This window comes from Mobula birostris, chromosome 21 (assembly GCF_030028105.1).
Source record: "Mobula birostris isolate sMobBir1 chromosome 21, sMobBir1.hap1, whole genome shotgun sequence".
Classification (NCBI taxonomy): Eukaryota; Metazoa; Chordata; class Chondrichthyes; order Myliobatiformes; family Myliobatidae; genus Mobula; species Mobula birostris.
This window is the reverse complement of record NC_092390.1, coordinates 52,852,066-52,874,873: the sequence shown is the minus strand read 5'-3', so window position 1 is coordinate 52,874,873 and position 22,808 is coordinate 52,852,066. Positions and strand designations below refer to the sequence as shown.

At 42.4% G+C, this 22,808-nt stretch overlaps 2 protein-coding genes across 2 annotated transcripts in view; one reads left to right on the top strand and one right to left on the bottom strand.

Moving 5' to 3' along the window:
• Positions 1-22,808, top strand: part of LOC140185794 (disintegrin and metalloproteinase domain-containing protein 9-like) — a 75,060-nt gene that overhangs the window by 6,534 nt on the left and 45,718 nt on the right. The window contains exons 2-6 of the mRNA XM_072239477.1: positions 953-1,044; positions 3,146-3,222; positions 9,856-9,934; positions 15,845-15,921; positions 22,156-22,348. Coding sequence (XP_072095578.1) covers positions 953-1,044; positions 3,146-3,222; positions 9,856-9,934; positions 15,845-15,921; positions 22,156-22,348 — 518 coding nt within the window. The remainder of the gene's footprint in view (positions 1-952; positions 1,045-3,145; positions 3,223-9,855; positions 9,935-15,844; positions 15,922-22,155; positions 22,349-22,808) is intronic.
• Positions 10,325-22,808, bottom strand: part of LOC140185796 (L-seryl-tRNA(Sec) kinase) — an 84,942-nt gene continuing 72,458 nt past the window's right edge. Inside the window, exon 7 of the mRNA XM_072239481.1 lies at positions 10,325-10,348. Within this exon, the coding sequence (XP_072095582.1) occupies positions 10,340-10,348 (9 nt within the window). The 3' untranslated portion in view covers positions 10,325-10,339. The remainder of the gene's footprint in view (positions 10,349-22,808) is intronic.

The window sequence follows — 22,808 nt, the reverse complement described above, 5'->3', positions numbered from 1 at the left end:
GAATCTGGCCACACAGTCGTGAGTGTATAGGGAGTATAGCGAGGGGTTACGGACCTGCCTTGTGGGGCGCCCAAGTTGAAAGTAATTATGGAGAAGGTGTTGTTGCCTATCTGATTGCGGTCTGTTGGTCAGAAAGTTGTAGTGGGTAGGGGTACAGAGTCTTCGTGTTTGGAGATGAGCTTATTTGGGATTTTGGTGATAAGGAGCTATGGTCGATAAATAGGAGTCCAATGTAGGTGTTTTTGTTACCCAGATGTAACAGAGAGGAGTGTAGGGCCAGGAAGTTGACACCTATCATGACCTATTTCAGTAGCATGTCAATTGTAGTGAGTTGTGGTTATCTGGGAACTACTTCCTGTATCTGAACATATGACCATAAGACCAGATGACGTAAGAACAAGATTAGGCCATTCGGCCCATCGGGTATGCTCTGCTAGTCTCAACAACATTCTCCTGCCTTCTACCTGTAACCTTTGATGCCTTTACTAATCAAGAACTTATCAACCCCCACTTTAAATATAGCCAATGATTTGGCCTCCACATCCATCCGTGGCAAAGAATTCGACAGATTCACTAACCTCTAGTGAGTCTGTGCATTCTAAAGAAATTCCTACGCATCAAGTCCTGTTCATCCCAAAGTCTTTGAAGTTGCTGCATAAAGTGAAGTTGTTTATTTTGTCAGCAGCACATGCGATCAGTGCTTGGAAATGAATTGAGAAGGTTGTGGTAATATTGCTCAGTTAGCAAAATTTTGATTCCCTTAGCGCATCTAATCAAAAGCATCTAATTCCTTTCCTGTTACTAAGCAGATTTAATTTTTAAATTACAACATGCATGGAACATCAATTGATAAATTGCAATGGATCTTTGGGCAGCTGAACAAGACACTGAAATTTGAGAGTTGTTCTGGTCATAATTCATATCATGTTTTTTTATTTTGCTTTTTTATTAGGTGTGTCATCCCATCAAACATCTAATCTGCCTGCCTATGAAATCACAATTCCTAAACTTACACTGGAATGGACGAAACGAGATGTTGCCCAGGTACTTGGAATGTTCTAGAATTCCTCCTTTTGGGATTTTCATCATTCTCTTAAATATTTTTCATTTTCAGTGTTAGTCTGATTCATGAAATATAGCAGAACAAAATATTAAAAGATTTAAAAGGACAATAAGAAATATTGTCAACTGTTGTATTTCATATTTTAATAAGTCTTTTTTGGCAGTCACTGAGTTTATAATTCCATAAAAGGTTGATCAATAAAGATTGCTTTTATCAGTGTTTTGTGACTGATGTAACCCGACATGGAATAGAATTCAAAATGAGATTTATTACCATTGACATATGACATGAAATTAGTTGTTTTGCAGCAGAATTGCACTGAGTAAATGGTGATTGTGACCACTTCCTGGGTCAAATCTGAATTGATCATTGAACATAACCTACCCAATCACTTTCAAGGAATCTACAGCTCAGTTTCTCAGTGTAATTTACTTACTTGTTTTGTCTGTTTTTTCTTCTGTATTTGCAGTTTGTCTTCACAAGCACATTGGTTGCTTGTTAGTCTTTGTGTGTAGTTTTTGATGAATTCTATTGTACTTCTTTGTTCTACCATTAGGGCCTCAAGAAAATGAACTTTAGGGTAGTACTTGGTGACATACATGTACTTTGATAATAAATTTACTTGGAACTTTTTAAACTTTGCAGTTGCACAAGTTATGAAATTTGTCAAAGTGTCTCCAGTCATAAATCATTGTTATAACACCAATATGATTTCTGTGTCAGGAAATCATTCCCTGTGCATTTTTCATTTAACCAGGGAAACCTTGGGAATACCTAACATAGGGTATTGCTGGGACTCGATTCTCTTAAATATACAGATAAGCATGGAACCTCCATATCCTTGTGCTACTCGGCCCCATCTCTGCAGTGAACCATTCTCCGAACACCTCCATTTTTCACCTGCCCTGGATGTCCCTATTTGTATCTCTCTGATCCTGTGTTCCTTTGCTCCACATTCACCATTCCCAACATCCTTTGCTCCTACCAGATTTACAAACTCACTCTCTGCTCCATGTTGACAAATACAGTACTATGCAAAAGTCTTAGGCACCCTAGCTATATATATATATACATGCGCCCAAGACTTTTGCACAGTACTATAAATGTATGGAGTTTGCATCACACACAAATGCCATTCCATTCCACAGCCTTACCTGCAATCTTTAGAGGACTCAAGTAAGTCCAATGTTTTGGGTTGGGAGCTTATCTTAAGAAGGGAAGGACATCATTGCAGGAGGCTTTGGATTTTTGTTCAGCAGAGAAAACTCTTGAACATTCAGACCCTTTGGGGAGGGGGAACATAACTTTTCCTGCTGTGATTGAGAGAATATACTTGGTTCGCCATCAATGTATACTTTGCAGGATTCCACTAACAAAACTTATGAACCATGTTCACCTCAGAGCTTAACTCTACTGCTTGTAATTCAGCCGTCACAAAGTGACATCAAACCATCTCCATAGCAACATCCAGCCAAACTTTAGATTTACAACCACTGGGGACCTTTTCTCATTGACAGCCCAATATACTTCAATGTCCACCTTATTGTTCTCGTGTTTGTACTTCACCTTATATTATTTTACCACTCTGGGTCTGCAGCCTTTCCCATTCTGGGCTCTCCTTATGTCTGCCCAAAATTTGGAGTTCCTTCCCTTCGCTGTTTCCCCTTTTATTTATTGGACAATTTACAATGACCAATTGACCTACAAAGCAGTGTATATCTTTGGACTGCAGGAGAACCTGAAGAAAACTATGCATTCCACGAGGAGGACTCGTTACAGATGACATTGGAAATGAACTTTGAACTCTGAGCTGTAATAGCATCATGCTAACCGTTAGGTTGCCATGGCATTTTCTTCCATTTTGCAATAAAAGCTGATTTGAAATTGCTTCAGGACAAGCCTTTGGTCACTCCTTCAAACTTAACAGGGTGACTTGATGCTCTTTTCAAAGTGTCTTTGGATTTATTATAGATCAGAGGAGTTATAGATTATTTTTCTATAAGGGAACAGGTAGATAGTCAAGCAAGAGTCTTTTGTAACCTGTGTAAAATCTGAAATTAATTTTTATTGTTATTACTGCAGGAACAGAGGATGGATAAAGTATCATACTCAATTGTTTTGGAAGGCAAAACATATATATTAAAGCTTGAAAAAAATAAGTAAGTATCAATAATAATTTATTTGCATTTTGAATATGTTGACCTAGAGTTACACTGCCTTTCTTGTGCAAAGTGTTTTATAACATGGTTGCGTTCAGCTGTGTACTTTCAATGTCATTAATGCAAGTCGTACCTTTGATCCATGATCTCTACGTTCACCTGCCTGTGATCCTCTCAGCTTCCTATGATCCTCTCCTATTCTAGTGCTATCTCTAGACTATTCTCTCACCCATAATCATCCAAATCCACAAATACCCGGCTCAATGTACTTCTTTCACAATATTTCCCATCTGCAATATGCACTGCACAACGCTTCAAGCCTTACCCGAGGTATCTGGGACCTTGCACTAGACTGGCATGGATTCCGTTTCAAAGACATCAACACAATTTTTCAGGCATTTTACAATTTCCATGATGTTGTTTACTTTTGGTTCTTTGTAAATATGATGTTGAAATCATTATGGTGTTGAAAATGAAGCTGTGTGTTCAACTACACTGATTCGCTATGCTGTTAATACTACAAATCAAGAGGATTCCCCTTTCCATCTTTGCTCTGTGCTATTTGGCTGATTTCTCCCAGGGTGGCAGTGATGGGTCGCAATGGAAATGAAGTCACTACAGCTAAGGAGAAGCGAAAAAGTTTTCTTTCAGTCAGGGTCTGAAAATGACTCATACAAAATGCAACTGTTTCAATCACAGACCAGACCTCAATGATCTGTTGCTCTTCATTACTTGATCTCAAGAATGGTCCTTGATACAGATCATGAAAGATAGGCCTGTATTTATAATGTTTCATTATGTCTCAGAGGCTCATCTTATTTTGAAGTTCAGCCTTGTTTTATTGGGTGAGTTAGCCTTTTTTCCCACTGCGAAATAAGCTGCAGAGAGTTGTAAACTCAATCAGTTCCATCACAGGCACTGACCTCTGTAGTGTCCAAGACATCTTCAAGGAGTGATGCTTCAAAAAGGCAGCGTCCATCATTAAGGACCCCCATCAACCAGGTCATGCCTTGTTCTCGTTGCTACCATCAGGAAGGAGGTACAGGAGCCCAAAGGCACACAAGAAACGATTCAGGGACAGATTCTTTCCCGCTGCCATCTGATTTCTGAATGGATATGGAACCCATGAACACTACCTCACTACTTCTTAATTTCTGTTTTTGCACTATTTATTTAATTTAACTATTATATATAGTGGCACTTCAGGGTTGGTGGGGTTTGGTTGACAGCCCACCTCAGCATTCCTAGTGGCCGACACTATTTATTGTTCTTGTTTTAAAATGCTTTTGTGAGATTATGGCAGGATGTTCAAGTTCATTTATTGTTACATTTTAGCTTGGGTTATACAGTTGTTCTCTTGTGTGTTTGCGGGTCACCCTGACTGCAAGCGGGGTGTGTAATAATCACCTCCCCGTCTGTATGTGACTGAATGGGTTCTCTCCCTGGGTCATAGTGCCTGGTCTGTTTTTTTTTGTGCCCATCACAATAAAACCTGCAGTTGAGCTAAATGAGCTTCTGTCGCTTGTCATCATAGACCGAATGCTCACCACACTGGTGTCAGAAGTGGAATTAGAAATTGACAGCGGGATTGAAGAGCTATGATGTCAGATGAAGTGCCTTAAGACCCAGGGAATAAATCAAGTGACTGAGCGTATTCCTCCCCTGCACCCCCGGATGGGCTCCCAAAGATGTGATGCTGACCCAGAGGGAGGACCCGAGAACAGGGTAACGTGCCTTCCCAGGGAACCCTGAAGGGGCGAGTGTACCCAGGTTCCCGAACCCGGGGGACACATCACCCGGCTCTGTCGTGGCCCGCACCGGGGAACCTGAGTCCGCAGCCATGGGAGGACGGCAACGCCGCCAGAGCAAGAGCAAGACCAACAGGCCCCAGCAATTTATACCACAAGGCCCACCATCGCCCTGTATACTGCAAGCCCGGGATTGTGTCACTGAGGTGGAGGAGGAAACTGACGAGGAGGAGCCCGTGAGACAGGCCTGACCGGTGCCACACACCACGGAACAATCTTTGCAACTGGTATTGAGAGGTAGGCCATACAGCCTGGGTCTGCCCCACACCAGCACCACAGCCTAGCCCGGCTCAGCCATCGGGAAGTACCAAGCGGGTGACGCCGCCCGAGACCTCCAGCAGAATCCCTCTGTTGTCGTCTCCCCGGGGTGGGCCATTTGGGTGAAGAGCGAGGCTTGCATGTGGGCTGCGTGGTGGAGAGAATCAGATGCCATGCGTCGATGGACACGGGGTCGACCATCACTATCATCTGTCCCAGTGGTCTCCCCAACACGAACCAGCCATCCCCGCCTGGGTGGACAACGACAGCAGTCGCAGTGGGGAAGAACACAGTGGAGCACGAGGCATGGCTTGCCAACATCTGGGAGTCCTGCATCACTGGCCTGGACCTGCTGTCCCACTGGGGCGGGGGGGGGGGGGGGCGCGGTGCCGTGTGGATGTGTTAGGGGCAACGCTCTACTTCGACGATGAAGTAGTGGCTCTCCGGCAGGGCAGCTCCAGAAAGCGGACCTGGCGGGGGGGGGTCAGCAACAACTACCATCGGTCGGTCTCACAGCAGCCCGCCGCAGTGCAGTACACCCCGCAGCGGCCCAACGCAACCCAGTGGAACCGGGGAGGTGGTGGCAGCCGGCCGCAAGGTAGACCTCCCCACGATGAACCAACAGCTGTGCAGCGAGCAGGTGAGGGGTCCCTTGCTGGCGCGGCCGAGGGGATGGCTAAGCACGGGACGGCGGCCGGAGCGAACAGACATCTCCATCCTGGACCCAGAGACCAAAGCCCTGTATCTTACGCCAGAGATGCAAGATAGGTTGTCGTTCCGGTGGTGGCAGTTTTCCGGCAGCGACAGTCGTCTCCTGTAGCTGGTGGTCCCCCGGGGCCTCTGCGCCACCCTGCTTCGGTCGGTGCACGGGCTGCTGGGGGCCAGTCATTTTGGAGCCACAAAGACTTTGGGTGAACTGTGTGAACGCTTCTACTGGCCTGGGTACAAGGCAGAACACGGAGCTGTTTGTGCACTCCTGCGACACTTAACCGTCCCAGAAAGGTCGGGCCGCCAGTCTAGGATGCCAATGCAGCAGTACCTGGTGGGGGCCCTGGTATGGGTCTGCAACCCCACCAGGAAGAAGGGACTATCATCAAAGCTTGGATGGCATTGGAAGGAGCTGGGAGAGGTGCTCAACCGTATCCCCAATGTGGTATTCTGGATGCAGCTGCCTGAGCTGCGGAAGGCAGTCGTGCTGCACTGGGACCAGCTGGCATCGTATCGGCCCTCAGCCACCACCGATCCGGTGAGGCTGAGGGAAGGAAGTGACACTCTGGGTGCCTGCCTCTTTCCTCGCCAAACAGTGCCTCCAGTGGGGGGACTACCGTAACCCCACAGTGCCCCAGGTGGCAGCATCAACCCACCACTTTTGGACTTTGTTGTGGACTCTGAGATTGCCGGGGACGGCTGATCCCTCAGGTTGGGCACTTGGGGGGGGGGGGCGGTGCCATGGTTAACAGCACACCCCAGTATTACCAGTGGCCAGCACCGGTTAAAATGCTTTCATGGGATTATGGTGGGATGTTCAAGTTTATTTATTGTGACAATTTTGCTTGGGTTATACAGTTATCCACTTGTGTGTTGGTGGGTCACCCTGACTGTAGCCGGGGTGTGTAATAATCACCTGCCCGTCTGTATGTGACTAAGTGGGTTCTCTCCCAGGGTCCTAGTGCCCGGTCTGTTTTCGTGCTTGTTGCAATAAAACCGACAGTTAAGCTAAACGAGCATCTCTCATCTGTCATCATGGACCAAATGCTCACCACTATATATACATATATATGTTTACTTACTTACTGTAATTCATGTTTTTTTCCTATTATTTTGTATTGCATTGCAAAGACAAGAAATTTCACAACATATGCCAGTGATATTAAACCTGATTCTGATTCTGATTATGTGAGATAACTGGTTTCAGTATTGTTAGTTACAAAAAGAAGGCAGCCAGAATATTGGAAAAGCTTATACCGTTTCTTTTGAAAAGCGTTTTATGATCTCAACTACACAGCAAAACCATTGCAAGCGGCAGTTTAACTTCTAAAGGCTGATAATCCCAATGTTACAGAAATGAATAACTCAACATTGTGTAGTTGCCATTGCCCATGTTCTGAGATTCAAACCTGTTCTTTTTCTTTCACGTAAACAAGGCAGATCAGATGAGGGAGATGTGGAGAAGTTGAAGCTTTTGAGCCATTACGTGATCTGAAATTATCTAATGTCCTTTTGCACTTCTATAAATTTATACATTTACTTAGTGACAGGAACTTTGTGATGAAATAAAACCCACTATTATGAGCTATTTGTCTCTTTAGACATTCATACTTAATTCAAATGAGTACTATAGTCATCGGCCAGTTGTTTCATTAAAATAGGACGAAGATGACAATTTTGAAATGATCGGTATGAATATGAGTTAACTTTATACTCAGTATATGTCTCTGGTCTTCCGCTGCTGTAGCCCATTCACTTTAAGGTTCAACATGCTGTACATCCAGAAATGCTCCTCTACACACCACTGTTGTAAGGCATGGTTATTTAATTGCTGTTGCCTTCCTGTCCCCCTGAACCAGACTGACTATTTTCCTCTGACCTCTCTCATTAACAAGATATTTTCACCTACAGAACTGCTGCTCATTGAATTTTTTTTTCAGTTTTTGCACCATTCTCCGTAAACTCTAGAGACTGTTGTGTGTGACATTCCCAGGAGATCAGCAGATTTTGAGATGCTCAAACCACCCTATCTGGCACTAACATCCATGGTCAAAGTCACTTAGATCACATCTCTTCCCCATTCTGATCTTTGTTCTGAACAACAACTAAACTTCTTGACCATGTCTGCATGTTTTAATCCATGTCATGTGATTGCCGATTAGATATTTGTATTAATAATCAGGTGTATCTAATGGAGTGGCCACTGAATGTATAACAACAATGGCCTTGTAACTGAGCATGTTAGGTATTGAATTTCTATCCATTTTGCTCTAAAGGATAAAAAATCTTGAGTATAATCTTATAAAATAATCCTTCTGAAAATGTGTAATATTTCCCCCCACTCAAGCGAATCCTTGATGATTTAAAATGGAGGGGCATTCCAGGTAGTTTTTAGGACCACAGTGAAAAAGAGGGACAGAGTGTAATACCTTCAATACCTGTCAATACTTCCTGCTGCTGCTGCTTCCACTCTGGCCACCTCAGACTCCACAGAACTGGATTTGCAACAGGTCTTTCGTCATCCTGAGTGACTGCCTAAGAACAAGAAAGAAAAGAATTACTTTCGGGCAGAGTAATCTGGTGTCCTGCTATCCTCCCTGTTTATAACAAAGGAATATTTCTGTCGTAGCCAGAGGAGACTATTACATCCACAGTTAATAATGCCGGTTAAGTATGTGGTTTAGTGTTTTTAAGGAGATGTTTGATAATTCAATCCTGTAGCACCTTGATTGGTACAAGGCCTTCTCCTCCATTTCCCCTTAGCTACTTCTGTTAAAGGAAAGAAGCAATGTTAAATTCTAGCAGTCATTAGTACAAATTGTTTCATAGGGCAAAGTTGATTCACCAGTGACAAAATAGACAGCCATATATAAATTACAATATATTGCATATAGCAAAATCTGAAGGAACATAGAAAATAGTAGGGGAATACATCCTGACTTGCTGACACAACACACAACGCAAAACGCTGGAGGAATTCGGTAGGTCAGGCAGCATCTTGGAAATGAATGAACAGTCAACGTTTTGGGCTGAGACCCTTCATCAGGACTGAGAAGGAAGGGGGAAGATGCCAGAATGAAAAGGTGAGTGGAGAGAAAAGAGGCTCGCTGGAAAGTGACAGGTGAAGCCAGGTGGCTGGGAAAGGTCAGGGGCTGGAGAAGAAGGAATCTGATAGGAGAGGAAAGTGGACCATAGGAGAAAGGGAGGGAGGAGGGGACCCAGGGAGGTAATAGGCAGGTGAGGAGAAGTGAAAGGTCAGAGTGGGGAATAGAGGAGCACGGGGTGGGGATTTGTTCACCAGAAGGAGAACTTGATATTCGTGTCATCAGGTTGGATGGTACCCAGACGGAATATAAGGTTATGCTCCTCCACCTTGTGGGAGGCCTCATCTTGGCACAAGAGGAGACTATGGATCGACACTGACCCTTCACTTCTTCTCATCTGCCTATTACTTCCCCTCCCCCCTCCCCTGGGTCCCCTCCTCCTTCCCGTTCTCCTATGGTCCACTCTCCTAACACAAGCCTTTAATGTACTGGAAGCAAATGTTAGCAAGATAAGTATGTATCCCCTTGCTCTTTTCAATGTTCCTACAGATTTTTGGTATATACAGCATTTTGCAATTTTTATATGATTATTTATCTTGCTATTGGTGAATCAGCTTTGCTGAATGATACACATTACTTATTGGACTCCAAATTTAAATTGTTGGCTTGAAATTTCTCTAGATCCTCCTGATAACATCAAATGCAGCTCTTAAATAAAGGTCTGTTGTTTCTTGGTATATAATTTAAGCTGGAAGTTCATCAGCCAAGGACCTAGAGTGACAATTATCATGATGATATGTATTTTTGTTTTCTAGGAAGCTGCTAACTAAGGATTTTGTGCAATATACATTTGGTAGAGGTGGCAAAATGAAGTCATCACAACCTAAGATTCAGGTAAATGCCAACAATACTTGGGAATAGTAATTATATCATAAAGACTATCCAAAGATAAACTTAGAAATTCATGTCATAGGTCTTTAAAATAACAGGGACATCCACAAAATCATAAAGGTTTATGGAAAACTGTCGTTCGAGCCTGACAAATCAGAATACAAAAGGACGGCACAGTAGTGTAGCGATTAGCGTAACGGTAATACAGCACTAGTGACCAGCGATCGGGTTTCAATTCCCACCGTGGCCTGTGAGGTGTCTGTACATTCTCCCCGTGTAGGTTTCTTCCAGGTGCTCTAGTTTCATCCCACATTCCAAGGATATACGAGCAACACACACTAAGTGCTGCAGGAACTCAGCAGGCCATCTATGGAAAAGAGTACAGTCGACGTTTCGGGCCAAGATCCTTCAACGAGACTGGAGAAAAAAAAAGATAAGGAGTCAGAGTCACCTGCCACCCCACCAGCTTCCGCGTCCCATACATAATTCTCCGTAACTTCCACCATTTTCAATGGGATCCCCCCGCCAAGCACATCTTTCCCTCCCTCTTCCACTTACTGCTTTCCGCAGGGATCCCTATGTTTCTCCCTTGCTTATTCATCTCTCCACTGATCTCCCTCCTGGTACTTATCCTTGCAGGTGGAACTGGAGCCTCACCTGCCCCTATGCCTCCTCCCTCACTACCATTCAGGGCCCAAACAGTCCTTCCAGGTGAGGTGACACGTCACCTGTGAGTCTGTTAGGGTCATCTACTGTATCCGGCGTGGCGTCCTGTACATTGGTGAGACCCGACATAGACTGGGAAACCACTTCACCAAGCACCTATGCTCTGTCCGCCACAACAAGTGGGATCTCCCAGTGGCCACCCATTTTAATTTCACTTCTGATACCCACTCCGACATGTCAGTCCATGGCCTCCTCCACTGTCGCGATGAGGCCACACTCAGGTTGGAGGAGCAACAGCTTATGTTCCGCTTGAGTAGCCTCCAACCCGATGGCATGAACTTTGGTTTCTCCATTTTCCGGTAATGCCCTCCCCACTCCTTCCAGGGTGGATTAAGCTAGTGTGGGGCCTGTAGCATGTGTTATAAAGGGGCCCTAAATTTAAAAAATGCACATAAGTATTAAAACATAAATTACTTACTTGCATAGTAAAGTAATTCAATTTTTTCATTTGCTATACAGCCAGATAATATGACAAATGTCTGACACTTCAGTAATAGTATTACTTACATGTAGGTATCAATTTCAAATGTCAAAAGTAACAAAACTACAATTTAAAAGTTAGATTTTCTAGATTTAGCAGGAACAAATTTGTTGATGATACTGGAAATGTCTATTTCACAGAGAAGTTCATGTCCAATCTGTTTAGACCCATGGTGCTCCTTAGCTTATTTTAAATCCTTTTCAGTTTTGAAAATGAGCTCTCCACTGCAGTTGGTAACCATGAGTGACAAATAGATGCACAGGGCATTTTCTACCTTTGGAAAATGTGACTCCAAAGATTTGTCACTTATCAAACGGTACAACTATAACTCTACAAGGTCTTGTTTGGCACCAATATGAGAAGCAAGATCAGTTTTCAACAGTTCAGTAAACGGCACAAATTCTTCATTAAGACTTTCTTCTAGATCTTCCAGATATGATTTAATAAGATTTGATGACTTCTTTACGATCTCTTCAGGTGTAAATGACTGTAACTGATGAAGGAATCTAAAAACACCATTCACCTTTGGATAAGCTTTCTGCCTTTTTGACAGGGCAGAAAGCAAGCTGTCGATAATGGCAAGAAATGTTCGCTTTTAAACTTCTGAGAAGGCATTTGAGATTCAACAAGTGGATCAAGAGTGCTGGAACCACTGAAATCATCATGCGTGTGATTTTGCTTGTGTTTTCTTCGAGTTTGCTGTTGATAATCTTCACACTTAGTCAGATCCTTGGCTTTTTGTTCAATGTCTGAAAAAGTAGACCACATAGCTTGAACATATTCATGCAAGGATTCATAGAGTGCACAAGCTGTGTTCAAGTCTTGGCCAGAAGATTACAAAGAAGCACTGGTCATTTGAAGACGCTGTAATACTTGATCCCACAACATGACCATTATTCCTGTTTCCGACTTCATCACGGTTGAAAGCAGTCCACGAGCCTGTTGTCAACACTCTGCCTTCTGATCTTTGTTATTTGAAATGTCATCCAAGACTCGTTTTATTGCAGAAAAGCTGTGCAAAGGTGCTTTTGCTGCATCTGCACGAGCTGACCACCTGGTACCTGACTTTCTTTTCACAATGGGCAAATGAGCACCACCATCAGATAATGCAGCAGAAGGGAGATCCCACCAATAAGTAGAAGCAGAAAAAATGTATACAGGCTTTCTACAAATTGAAAGAAAATTAATGCTTCTTGACAACATTCAGCTAGCACATTTTTCAATCAAATATAGTGAATGTGCAAAACACAAAATGTAATCCGCAAACTCATTCAGCTCTTTAATTCGTGCTTGTGAGCCACTATACTTGCAACTCATGTTGCTAGCATTGTCATAACTTTGACCACGGTAGTCTTTTATATCAATGTCATTTTCCTTTAAAAAGTCAAGTAAACTTTGATTGAGTTGTTCAGCACTATGATCTTCCATGTCCAAAAACTTCACAAATCTTTCAACTGGTCCAGACGGCAAAACATAGCGCATAGTCAAAGTCAGCTGGTCCACATTAGATATATCTGGAATAGAATCCAATGGAATAGAATAATACTTGTATTTCTTCACTTCACTGATAATGTGGTCCAGTATGCTGGATCCAATCAGATTGATGAATTCCTCACATGTCGTTTTAGTTCGGTATGATTTATGTCCCCTTCCTTGGTTTGCATGAGCATTTATACCACGACACAGCAAGGAGCCAACACACGCCTGCACACACATACTGTACCATGCAGCATGCAGCTCCCCCAACATGAAAACAACAGCGTTGCCAGATCGTCGTTGTTATGGCGTGGATGAAATCACAGAGCGTTGTGTTACCGGTAGGTACAGGGCAGTTCCTTTATTCAACAAAACAAGGTTACAGCAGGCAGAGACCCCCAGCAGAACAGGTCTAACTGCCTTGTGATTGAGGCTCTATATTTATTTGCTAAACACAAAGGACAGCTCATACTTACAAGTATAGACAATTCTTTCACATCTTTTGATTAAATTCATTCTGCTGGTGCCAGTATGCCTAAACTGGCATTCATGGCCTTTAGGAATGCAAGTTAAAATCCATAATACATTATTTGGTATGTCACGTGCTCACATAGAGGACAATTCATATTCAAAAAGCATAGATGTGGTGTCTTCGCAATTACCTGTAAATTTAGCATTCTTGTCTCAGAGGCTCCAGAGATGCATTGTTACAAATGAAACTGGGTTCACAGCTTTTAGGAAATGCATTGTTATGAACTCAATCCACAGTACTTGGTCAAAGAACAGAAGACTGATGGCTGAAGTCATTTATTTAAGTGTAAATGAATCATCTACCCAAAACTCACTCTAACAGTCGTGAGAATATGATGAGATGCCGATTTCACCAAACTGCAGCTTGCAAGCATTTAGTGTGGACGGGGCCCTCGAAAATGTGGGGCCCATAGCATATGCTACTTTTGCTACTAGGTTAATCCGGCCCTGCTTCCTTCACCGTTACCTATTTCCATTTCCCTCTCTCACTTTCTCACCTTAAATCCTGACCTCCCTCTGGTGCTCCATCCCTTTTTCTTTCTTCCTTGGCCTTCGTCCTCTCCTATCATATTCCCTCTTCTCAAGCCCTGTATCTCTTTCACCAATCAACGTCTCAGCTATTAACTTCATCCCTCTCCCTCCCCCTCCTGGTTTCACCTATCACCTTCTGTTTCTTCCTCCCCTCCCCCCACCTTCTCTATTTCCTCCTCTTTTATTATACATAGCACCAAAATACAGACTCTCCAAACACCCCCTTCAGCTCCAAAGCACAGTGAACCAATGCCTTCCCAAGTTCTGAAGCCTTTCTGTGTTTCCCAAATGGGTCTGGGCTCCTCAGATAAGTTTACGATGAAATACGGCCTAGCATGTTTTTAATTAACCCATTCAGTTGTGCTCAAATTCTTGTGTCCATTTGTTGGCAAGCCACTGCAACATCCAACTGGCACACCAGGAGGATGCGCTGACACTCCTAGGGCAGACAGTTTTTCAGGGAGATAAATTATGGTCATTTTCAGAAGTCTGTAATTTTGCAGCAAGTTAATTTCTTGGGCTTTGTTATTACTTAGGGTTAATCTGAAAGTATGAGGATTCCTTTTTAAGAAAAGAAAAGGAAGGAACTCCAAATTGAAAACAGCCTGTCAGAACAGAGGAAATGCTGAGCAGCATTTGCACAGAAGCGAGACACACTGGTACAGATGTCTTTGTAATTTGTCAACACCCATGTAATGGGCCACACCTTAAAGCATTTATCTATATCCCTTTGTGTATCTCTTCACTGTGATTTGCCACCATCCACTGGGTTGGAGCAAAGAAAATTGGTTTCTGATCACAGAACGAAGACCTCTATTGAAAAATGTGTATGAATGTGGGTGTGGGTATATGTCTGCATTCTAAATGAACATAGGACTAATCAGTTTATTAATCAGCCCAGAGTTGTCTAGATAGCATAAGTATGAAGAATGACCAATTGAACAATAGACCAGAGAATGACTTCAGCCACAGAACTTTAGTGGAGACAAAATACAGTAAACGGTAAGATATAGAGAAAGAATTTAGAAATCATTGCAAGATATAGGAGTGAGCTGAGTAACAACAACAACTTTGCACTCAAAGTCAGTAAGACCAACAAGCTGATTGTGGGAAGAGATACCAGTCCTCTCAGAGGGATCAGGAGTAAAAAGAGAGAGCAAGATCCACAAGATATCTGAGGACCTAACCTGGTCCCAACATATTGATGCAGTTATAAAGAAGGCAAGACAGCGGCTATATTTCATGAGGAGTTTGAGGAGATTTGTTTTGTCACCTAAAACACTCCAAAGACTTCTACAGATGTACCATAGAGAGCAATCTGACAGGCTGCATCACTGTCTAGTATGGAGAGGCTACTGCACCGAATCGAAAGCTACAGAAAGATGTAAAATTTGTCAACTCCATGTTGAGTACCAGCCTCCGGAGTATCTAAGATATCTTCAAGGAGCAGTGTCTCAGAAAGGCTGCGTCCATTATTAAAGACCCCCATCACCCAAGACATGCCCTCTTCTCACTGTTACCATCAGGAAGGAGATACCGAAGACTGAAGGCACACACTCAGTGATTCAGGAACAGCTTCTTCCCCTCTGCCATCCGATTCCTAAATGGACATTGAACCCATGAATACTACCCCACTCTTTTGTTTTTACATTATTTCTGTTTTGGCACTATTTTAATTTAACTATTTTATACACACACACACACACACACACACACACACAGACAGTAATTTATTTATTTATTTTCTATATTAACATGCATTGCATTGTACTACTGCTACTAAGTTAACAAATTTTCCGACATATGCCAGTGGTATTAAACCTGATTCTAATTCTGAATGTTCTCTGCTGGCACCAAACCAGGACTATCATGCTTATTCAAATTGTTACATCTTTTAGTTAACACACATGAAAGTTGCTGATGAACGCAGCAGGCCAGGCAGCATCTCTAGGAAGAGGTACAGTCGACGTTTCAGGCCGAGACCCTTCGTCAGGACCCTTCGTCAGGGTCTCAGCCCGAAACGTCGACTGTACCGCTTTCTAGAGATGCTGCCTGGCCTGCTGTGTTCACCAGCAACTTTTATGTGTGTTGCTTGAAATTCCAGCATCTGCAGATTTCCTCGTGTTTATGTCCTTTACTTGATATTTATAATGAACCTTTTTTTTCAGATCCACTGTTACTACCATGGAATTGTGGAAGGCATTAGTAATTCAAATGTTTTGCTCAGCACTTGTGTGGGCATCAGGTATTGTATAATAACGGCTTTTAATGTACAATGAGAAATATTTTATATATTTCTAAATTCAGCTGAATATTCTGCTTGAAATAATTGGTTAAACTTTATGAATTGTATTGTGCTTTTCTTCCAAAATCTTTGAGAAAGTAAAATATGCATAAATTGATACCTTATGGTATTACAGTATTTGCTATCTCTCAAAACTGTCTCACAGATTCCATTAGTTATGGTTTTGAAATACAGCAGCCTGTTTTGATGGTAAATGCTGCAGTCATTTTGTGCAGAACTGTGGGTGAAATGTTGGCCAAGACGTCAACAGAACACCATGCTCTCCCTCAAATAATGCAGCGGCACTGGTTACGCCCTGCTACGGCAGTGACTGCAGTCAGTTTTAAATATTATACCAGGAATCCACCTTACAGGAATGCAGCCCTTCTTCAGTACTGCACTAGACAACCAGCTCAGGCAGAGTGTTCATGTGTTAGTGTGAGGTACAAACTCAAAAACTTCTGAACCCAGAGGTGGGTGTGTTGTAACTTGAGCCAAGGTAGCTCTTATTTTACCTCAGAGTTTCTATAGATACACAGGTGGACTCTGCCAGCCAACCTCATTTTCAGTTGACGTTGGGTTGGAGGATGGGAGATAATGGAGGAGACTATACTTCAACGTGTTAAAATTATACAGTCCGCATTACTTTAATATAGAAATTACATTTAAAGGGAAAGGATCAACTAATACAGGAGCCGTCTTTCTGTGTTTGCCAAAATTACCAAACAGTTTCAATACATGTCAAGGCATAAAGCACATTACTAGCTCACACTGGGGTTAAAACAAGAAAACTCTAGAAAAGCCCAACAGGTCAGGCAACATCAGTGAAGACAAAGTCCCTCTGACTCAATTAAAACTTCACGCAAAGTTGAAAGGAAAAAATGAAATCTCATCAGAGAAAAACCTGAATTCTTCAAGGTGAGAATTCTTGAAAGAGGTGTGGCAATAAGTAGAATTCAAAACAAAACTCCACACATTCTGGAACAACCTTATAATGACAATTGAATCTCAAATATTTTGTTGGCTGTAAATTGCTTTTGGATCATTTGAAAGGAATGTATAAGGCACTACTGAAATCCATTCCACATTTTAAAACATAAAAAGTAGATCCAAAGGAGGTTGGGAAATATTTGAATTGTAGATGACCAACCCAAAATGTTAACACTATTTTTCCTTCTGTGGATTTTGCCAGGCTGCTATATACCTGCAGCACTATCTGTGATTATTACAGATGCCCCATATTCAATGTTTTGCATTAGATTTATGACAGAAACTTGTTGACAAGAGCCTCAGATTATGGGGAAGCGAGAGTCTGTGGCTCTCATTTACATTGTGACAGTTTGCTCTTCTCAATATGTAGGATTGAAACCTGGGCATATTCTGTATTTTAGCCACTATTAAACAACAGATTAGGTAATTTGTTAGATGGGTGGAAGGGTGGAGGTACATCTCTACCAAAGGGAGGTGTATGTAATTCCCTCCTTCCCTCCGCTAGCCTGCAGGTCACCCTCGGGCAAGGTGTAGCACCTGCTTACCCTCCCCCGATCAGGGTCACATCAAGGGGGCGGGTGGTGGATGGTCGCATATGGGTAGCTGGGGCATATCACAAGTCCTGGTTTTGTGACCACTTACACCAGGCAGACAAACCCTGAAGAGTATGGATAAATAGTCGGCGTCATCCGTCTTGTAAAGACTCTGCCCAGAAGAGGGCAGTGGCAAACCACTTCTGTAGAAAAATTTGCCAAGGACAATTGTGACACATGGTGATGATGAGGATGAATTTGTCAGAGTAAGGTGGAAGTAAGGAGACTGCATTACATCTGGGCAATCTTTTATATTTAGCAAATAAACCAGGGGGACACTGGGGGAGAATTTGTTTGTTAGTGTGTTACTGTGAGACACAAGTCACTCTCTGGAGAGGTGATGGAACCAGACACAATGGTAACACTCGATAGGATTAAATATGATTGAGGCTCTTTGTTGATCAGGGTCGACCTTGCATGTTGTGTCCCAACTGTCTACGTGATATGCAAGCCAGGGCAGTACGATATGGAGAGCAGCTCTTGCCAATGCCACAGGGTCCGCCTCTCCACACAGCTGATGAATCCCAACAACCGGCAAAGGCCGATACAGTTGGCACCAGCGGCACCGCAGGAGTTGCCAGTCAGCGTCGAACTCAACATAGGACTGCCTTAGGAACTCAAGCTCTGGATTCTTCCTCACGGTTTACTCCTGAACACTTCCCCGTGAGTGGGTATGGATGTAAGGCAGTGGAAGTTTGAGATCAGAGATTTTCTTCTCCTAGGTAAGCTAGGTTTTAAGGTGCCAATAACCCACCTTTGCTCCTTCTGTCAGTAGAAACAGCTCCACAGGACTTAGCAGCTAAGCCACATGTGAAGGCCAGGAGCTGGAGCTGGACGGTTGTCAGGGGCTATTTGAGGTGCATGCTATTGGGAGCATTTAATATGTAGTGGGAGCTTGTCCTTTGATTGAATATACTTGAAAATAAATGGAAAGTGCAGCGCCTGTTGGGGGGGGGATGGATATAGGGAATTACTGGATAACGTTAAATGAGCTAACATTGCCTTGGCAATTTCAATTGTCCCTATTTTTGTAGCTTAGAGAGTTTCAGTTAGTAGGCAGGCCTCTGTCCCATTTTAGTGGCAGAACTGGCCAAGCTCCTGTGTAATTTTACAGTAAGCAGACAAGGTTTTGAAATGCCACCACCATATCATTTCCTGAAACCCTACAGCTGATTTCAACCTGACAGTGTGAACTTCGTCCGTCCTCTATCCCACCACTCCACCGGCCTCTCCGCCACATTCTTTTCTGCTATTCCTTCATATCAAGTCCCACCGCTTTCCCTTTGTCAGCTGGCTACTTGTCTACTGAGAACGGTAAGTGACAGGACCTTTTATTGAACTTGCACAACATGAATATCCTATCAGCAAGTGAGAGATTTCTATGCAGAACAGGTATAAGGCTTTGGGTCACATGGTAGTTCGGGTGCAAGTGTAAAGTGAACAGAGGAATTTTAATAAAGTTTACACCCAGGTGCCTCATGGGTGGTTTAAAACTGGTTCAGGTGGGAAATTGCCGTCTACATTCCTCTCAGCGATTATAAATCAATTGTACAAAACTATGAACCAAAGATCAACGATGATAGTATTTCAGGAGATACGGTTGATTACATCACATTCTGCAGCAGATAACCAGGCCATTTGGACTGACAAGTCCATGCTGATGTTCCTTGTGTGTTCTTCTCCCACGTTCCTCTGTCTCAGCCTATTTTGAAATTCTGGAATTTAACATGTTACACAATTGGTTTTACACAATAGCATCAAAAGCAGGTTTGGCTACAAATAGAATGCCAAGAATGGAGCTTCATTTTGTTTCGGGTAACTGCCCAGATTCGCCGCTGTGTATCTTGTGCTTCATGCTTTTCTACAATTTGTTCATTATCAAGCTGTCCTTTAAATGATAGATAGCATCAAATTATTAAGGAGGATTAGAAAATGCATATGCATTCAACAGGTTTTCTATTCTTCATTCTAGTTTTCTTTTGGGAAGACAGTGAACAAATTCTAATGCTGCCCATGATAGGCAGTTTCATCAGAAGGGAAAGAAAAAAATTCTTCTTGCATCATGGACCCTTTATTTGTCTGGGCAGCATCAGTGTTTAAGTGTCAGTATGAAATGCACTTGTAGCAAGCCTTTCAAAGTGTTGCATGTCCCAAAGCACTCCACAGCCAGTGGGACATTTTTGAAGTTCAGTTACTATTGCTCTTAAGAGAGTGATCACTTTGAACTTTGAGGAAAAGTAGTGAGATAAATTGATTAAAAAGTATTGGGTATGTGTAAATAATAACTGAGGCACAGGGAAAACTACCTTGTTCTTCTAGAGCAGGAGTTCGGATTCCCAACTTTTTTTATGGGATGGACCAATACCATGAGCAATTGTGGTTGGGAACCCCTGTTCCAGAGCCAGGAGCATCAATGGGATTGAAAGACCAGATAACATCCTAGTTTAATGTCCTAACTGGAAGACAGCATTCCTTCGCACTCCTGCTGTAGTATCAACCCTTGACGTCATTTGTGGAAAATCCATACCTTTGGCATTATACATATTTGCCTATCCTTTGGAAGGTTATAGTGAGACACTTCCTTAGCCTACTGCAGTGCTTCTGGTGAAAACATGCTCATGGTTTTGAGTTGGGGAATTTAAACCCAATGATGATAAAGGATTATCAGTATGTTTCCAATTCAGTATGGTGTGCTCAAGTTACTGGAATGTTCTTCAGCATTTTGACCTTTGACTGGATGTGCTGCCACTGAACCATGACTGATGAAAATGGATCAAAGAACCAAGTTAGAATTATTTTAACCTTTACCTGCTTTTGACTGCTTGATAGGGAGCTTGTTAAAATGGTTTCTGCTCATTGGAGCATTTTGGTAAAAGTTGCCACTTTCTAAAGTAGATAGCAACCAGGAAGTTTGGAATCAACAGAAGTCTGCAATCCAGGTTAGGGATGAAAGGCATTTGTGGCTTAGCCTCTCAGGGGCTGGCAGTATTCTTTGCCTGAAGGCAGGCAACAATAGATTTGGTTGAAAAGACAGGGTGTTGGTTGGGATGAGAGCTGCTTTTGCTTGTTCTCCGTGACGGTCATCTCCATGGCACTGAGGCTATGAAGGATGTCCTGGCTGCTGTGCTCCGTGCACGCTAATATGGTGAACTGATACATGAGGCTTTGGGCCTACTCTGGGCTGCTCTGGGGTTCGGACCTGAGGACTCATTTTTGGTTTGGAACGTTGTTGTTCACTTCAATAGTATGCATAATTTGTATTTTTTTCTTTCTCTTGCGTACTGTGTGTTGGTCTTATGTTTTTATTTTTATTCTTTTTTTTCTTTGTTTGGGTTCTTTTGGGTTTCCTGTTTTGTGGTTACCTGTGAGCAAGCAAATCTCAAGATTGTATAATTTACAAGAAAGATGATAAATGAATCTTGAATCTTGAATGCTCTTCGTAGGTTAGTAAGGCAAGGCAAGGTGAGTTTATTTGTGTAGCATCTTTCAAGTGCAAGGCAGTTCAAAGTGCCTTACATAAAACAAGATATAAAAATCAAACATGAAATTTCAGACAATATAAAGAGAATAAAATCACAGCTGAAAAATAAAGGAATAAAAGCTACAGTTCAGGATTCAGGAGATTCTAATTAAAAGCTACAGCAAAAAGAAAAAAATTAAGCCTCGATTTAAAAGAGCTTAAAGTTGGGGTAAGCTTCAGATCATCTGGAAAGTAATTCCAGATATGAGGAGCATAGTAACTGAAAGCTGCTTCACCCAGGGGACAGTAAGCAGACCCACGCCAGATGACCTGAGAGCTTGGGAAGGTTCATAATGCAGCAACAGATCGGGAATGTATTTTGGCCCTCAACTATAAACTAGTAAACCTTAGCTTTATAAACTAGTACTGTGGTAATATTTTAAAGTCAATTCCCTGATGGACAGGAAGCCAGTGTAGTGATCTGAGAACTGGAGTGAAATGTTCTACCTTCTTGGTCTTAGCGGGGACTCCAGCTGCAGCGTCCTGAATGAGCTGCAGCTGTCCGAGGGATTTATTACAGAGACCTGTGAAAACGCCATTACAGTAGTCAAGCCTACAAAAAATAAAAGCATGGATGGGTTTTTCTAGATCTTTCTGAGGTATAAGCCCTTTAACTCTTGCTATATTTTTAAGATGGTATTAGGCTGACTTTGTAACTGTCTTAATGCAGCAGTTAAAATTTAATTTGAAATCCATCACAACACCAGAGTGTCTGGCTTGGTTTGTAGTCTGTAATGACAGGGATTCTAAGGGACTTTTAATAGTTCTTCTTTGGCACCAAAACAATTATTTCAATTTTCTCTTTGTTTAACTGGAGGAAATTTTGGCATATCCAATCAGTGATTTGTTCAATACAGTTTTTTAGTGACTATTACATAAATCTGAGCATCATCCACATAATTACGGTAAGATACTTAGTAGCAGTCACGTTTCCTAGAGTATCCAATGGAATAATGTAAGGAACTATCTTTTAATACAATTAAATGATTACTTGTGGGTAAAACTCAAGTACGTTGTCCATATGCCGTTCATTAATCTTCACCACAGCCACTGGACATTGATGCTTCTCACTCTCTTGTGTAATTATTTCAGGGGAATTATTTACATTCTTGAGAAAGGTTTTGTAATTGAGCCTTTGGAAGGTTCATCTACATTTGAGCACCTAATCTACCGACTGGAAGACCCAGAGGCAGAACCCTCTGTGTGCGGTGTATCTCACCATGACAGACCTGCAACTCATAACCATCATCACTTGAACTATGGAAGCTTACCACAGAATCGGAGGGTAAGTAAAACTCTATTTCATTGATTCTTCAATTTGCAATCACATTGGTGACATTGAGACACAAAGATAAGACGAGTTCCAAAGCATCTGATCAGTTCTTATCCGTAAGTTGGAAGTGGATTACAATTTGGAAATACATTAGGGAAAAAAATGGGATCAGTGTAGGTGTCATGTAAATGGATGGTTGATGGACAACAATGACTCAGTCAGATAAGGGCCTGTTTCCATGCTATATCTCTTTATTTAGGAAAGGACAGACCAATTGATCGGAATATAGCACATACACCATAGCTAACAGAAGCTGGAACTTAGTGTGGTCATTTGTTAAACAGATAGTTGGAATGTCATTTACACACACAAGAGAGTCTGCAGATGCTGGAAATCCAAAGCAACACACACAACATGCTGGAGGAACTCGGCAGGTCAGGCAGCATCTATGGAAATGAATAGACAGTCGACA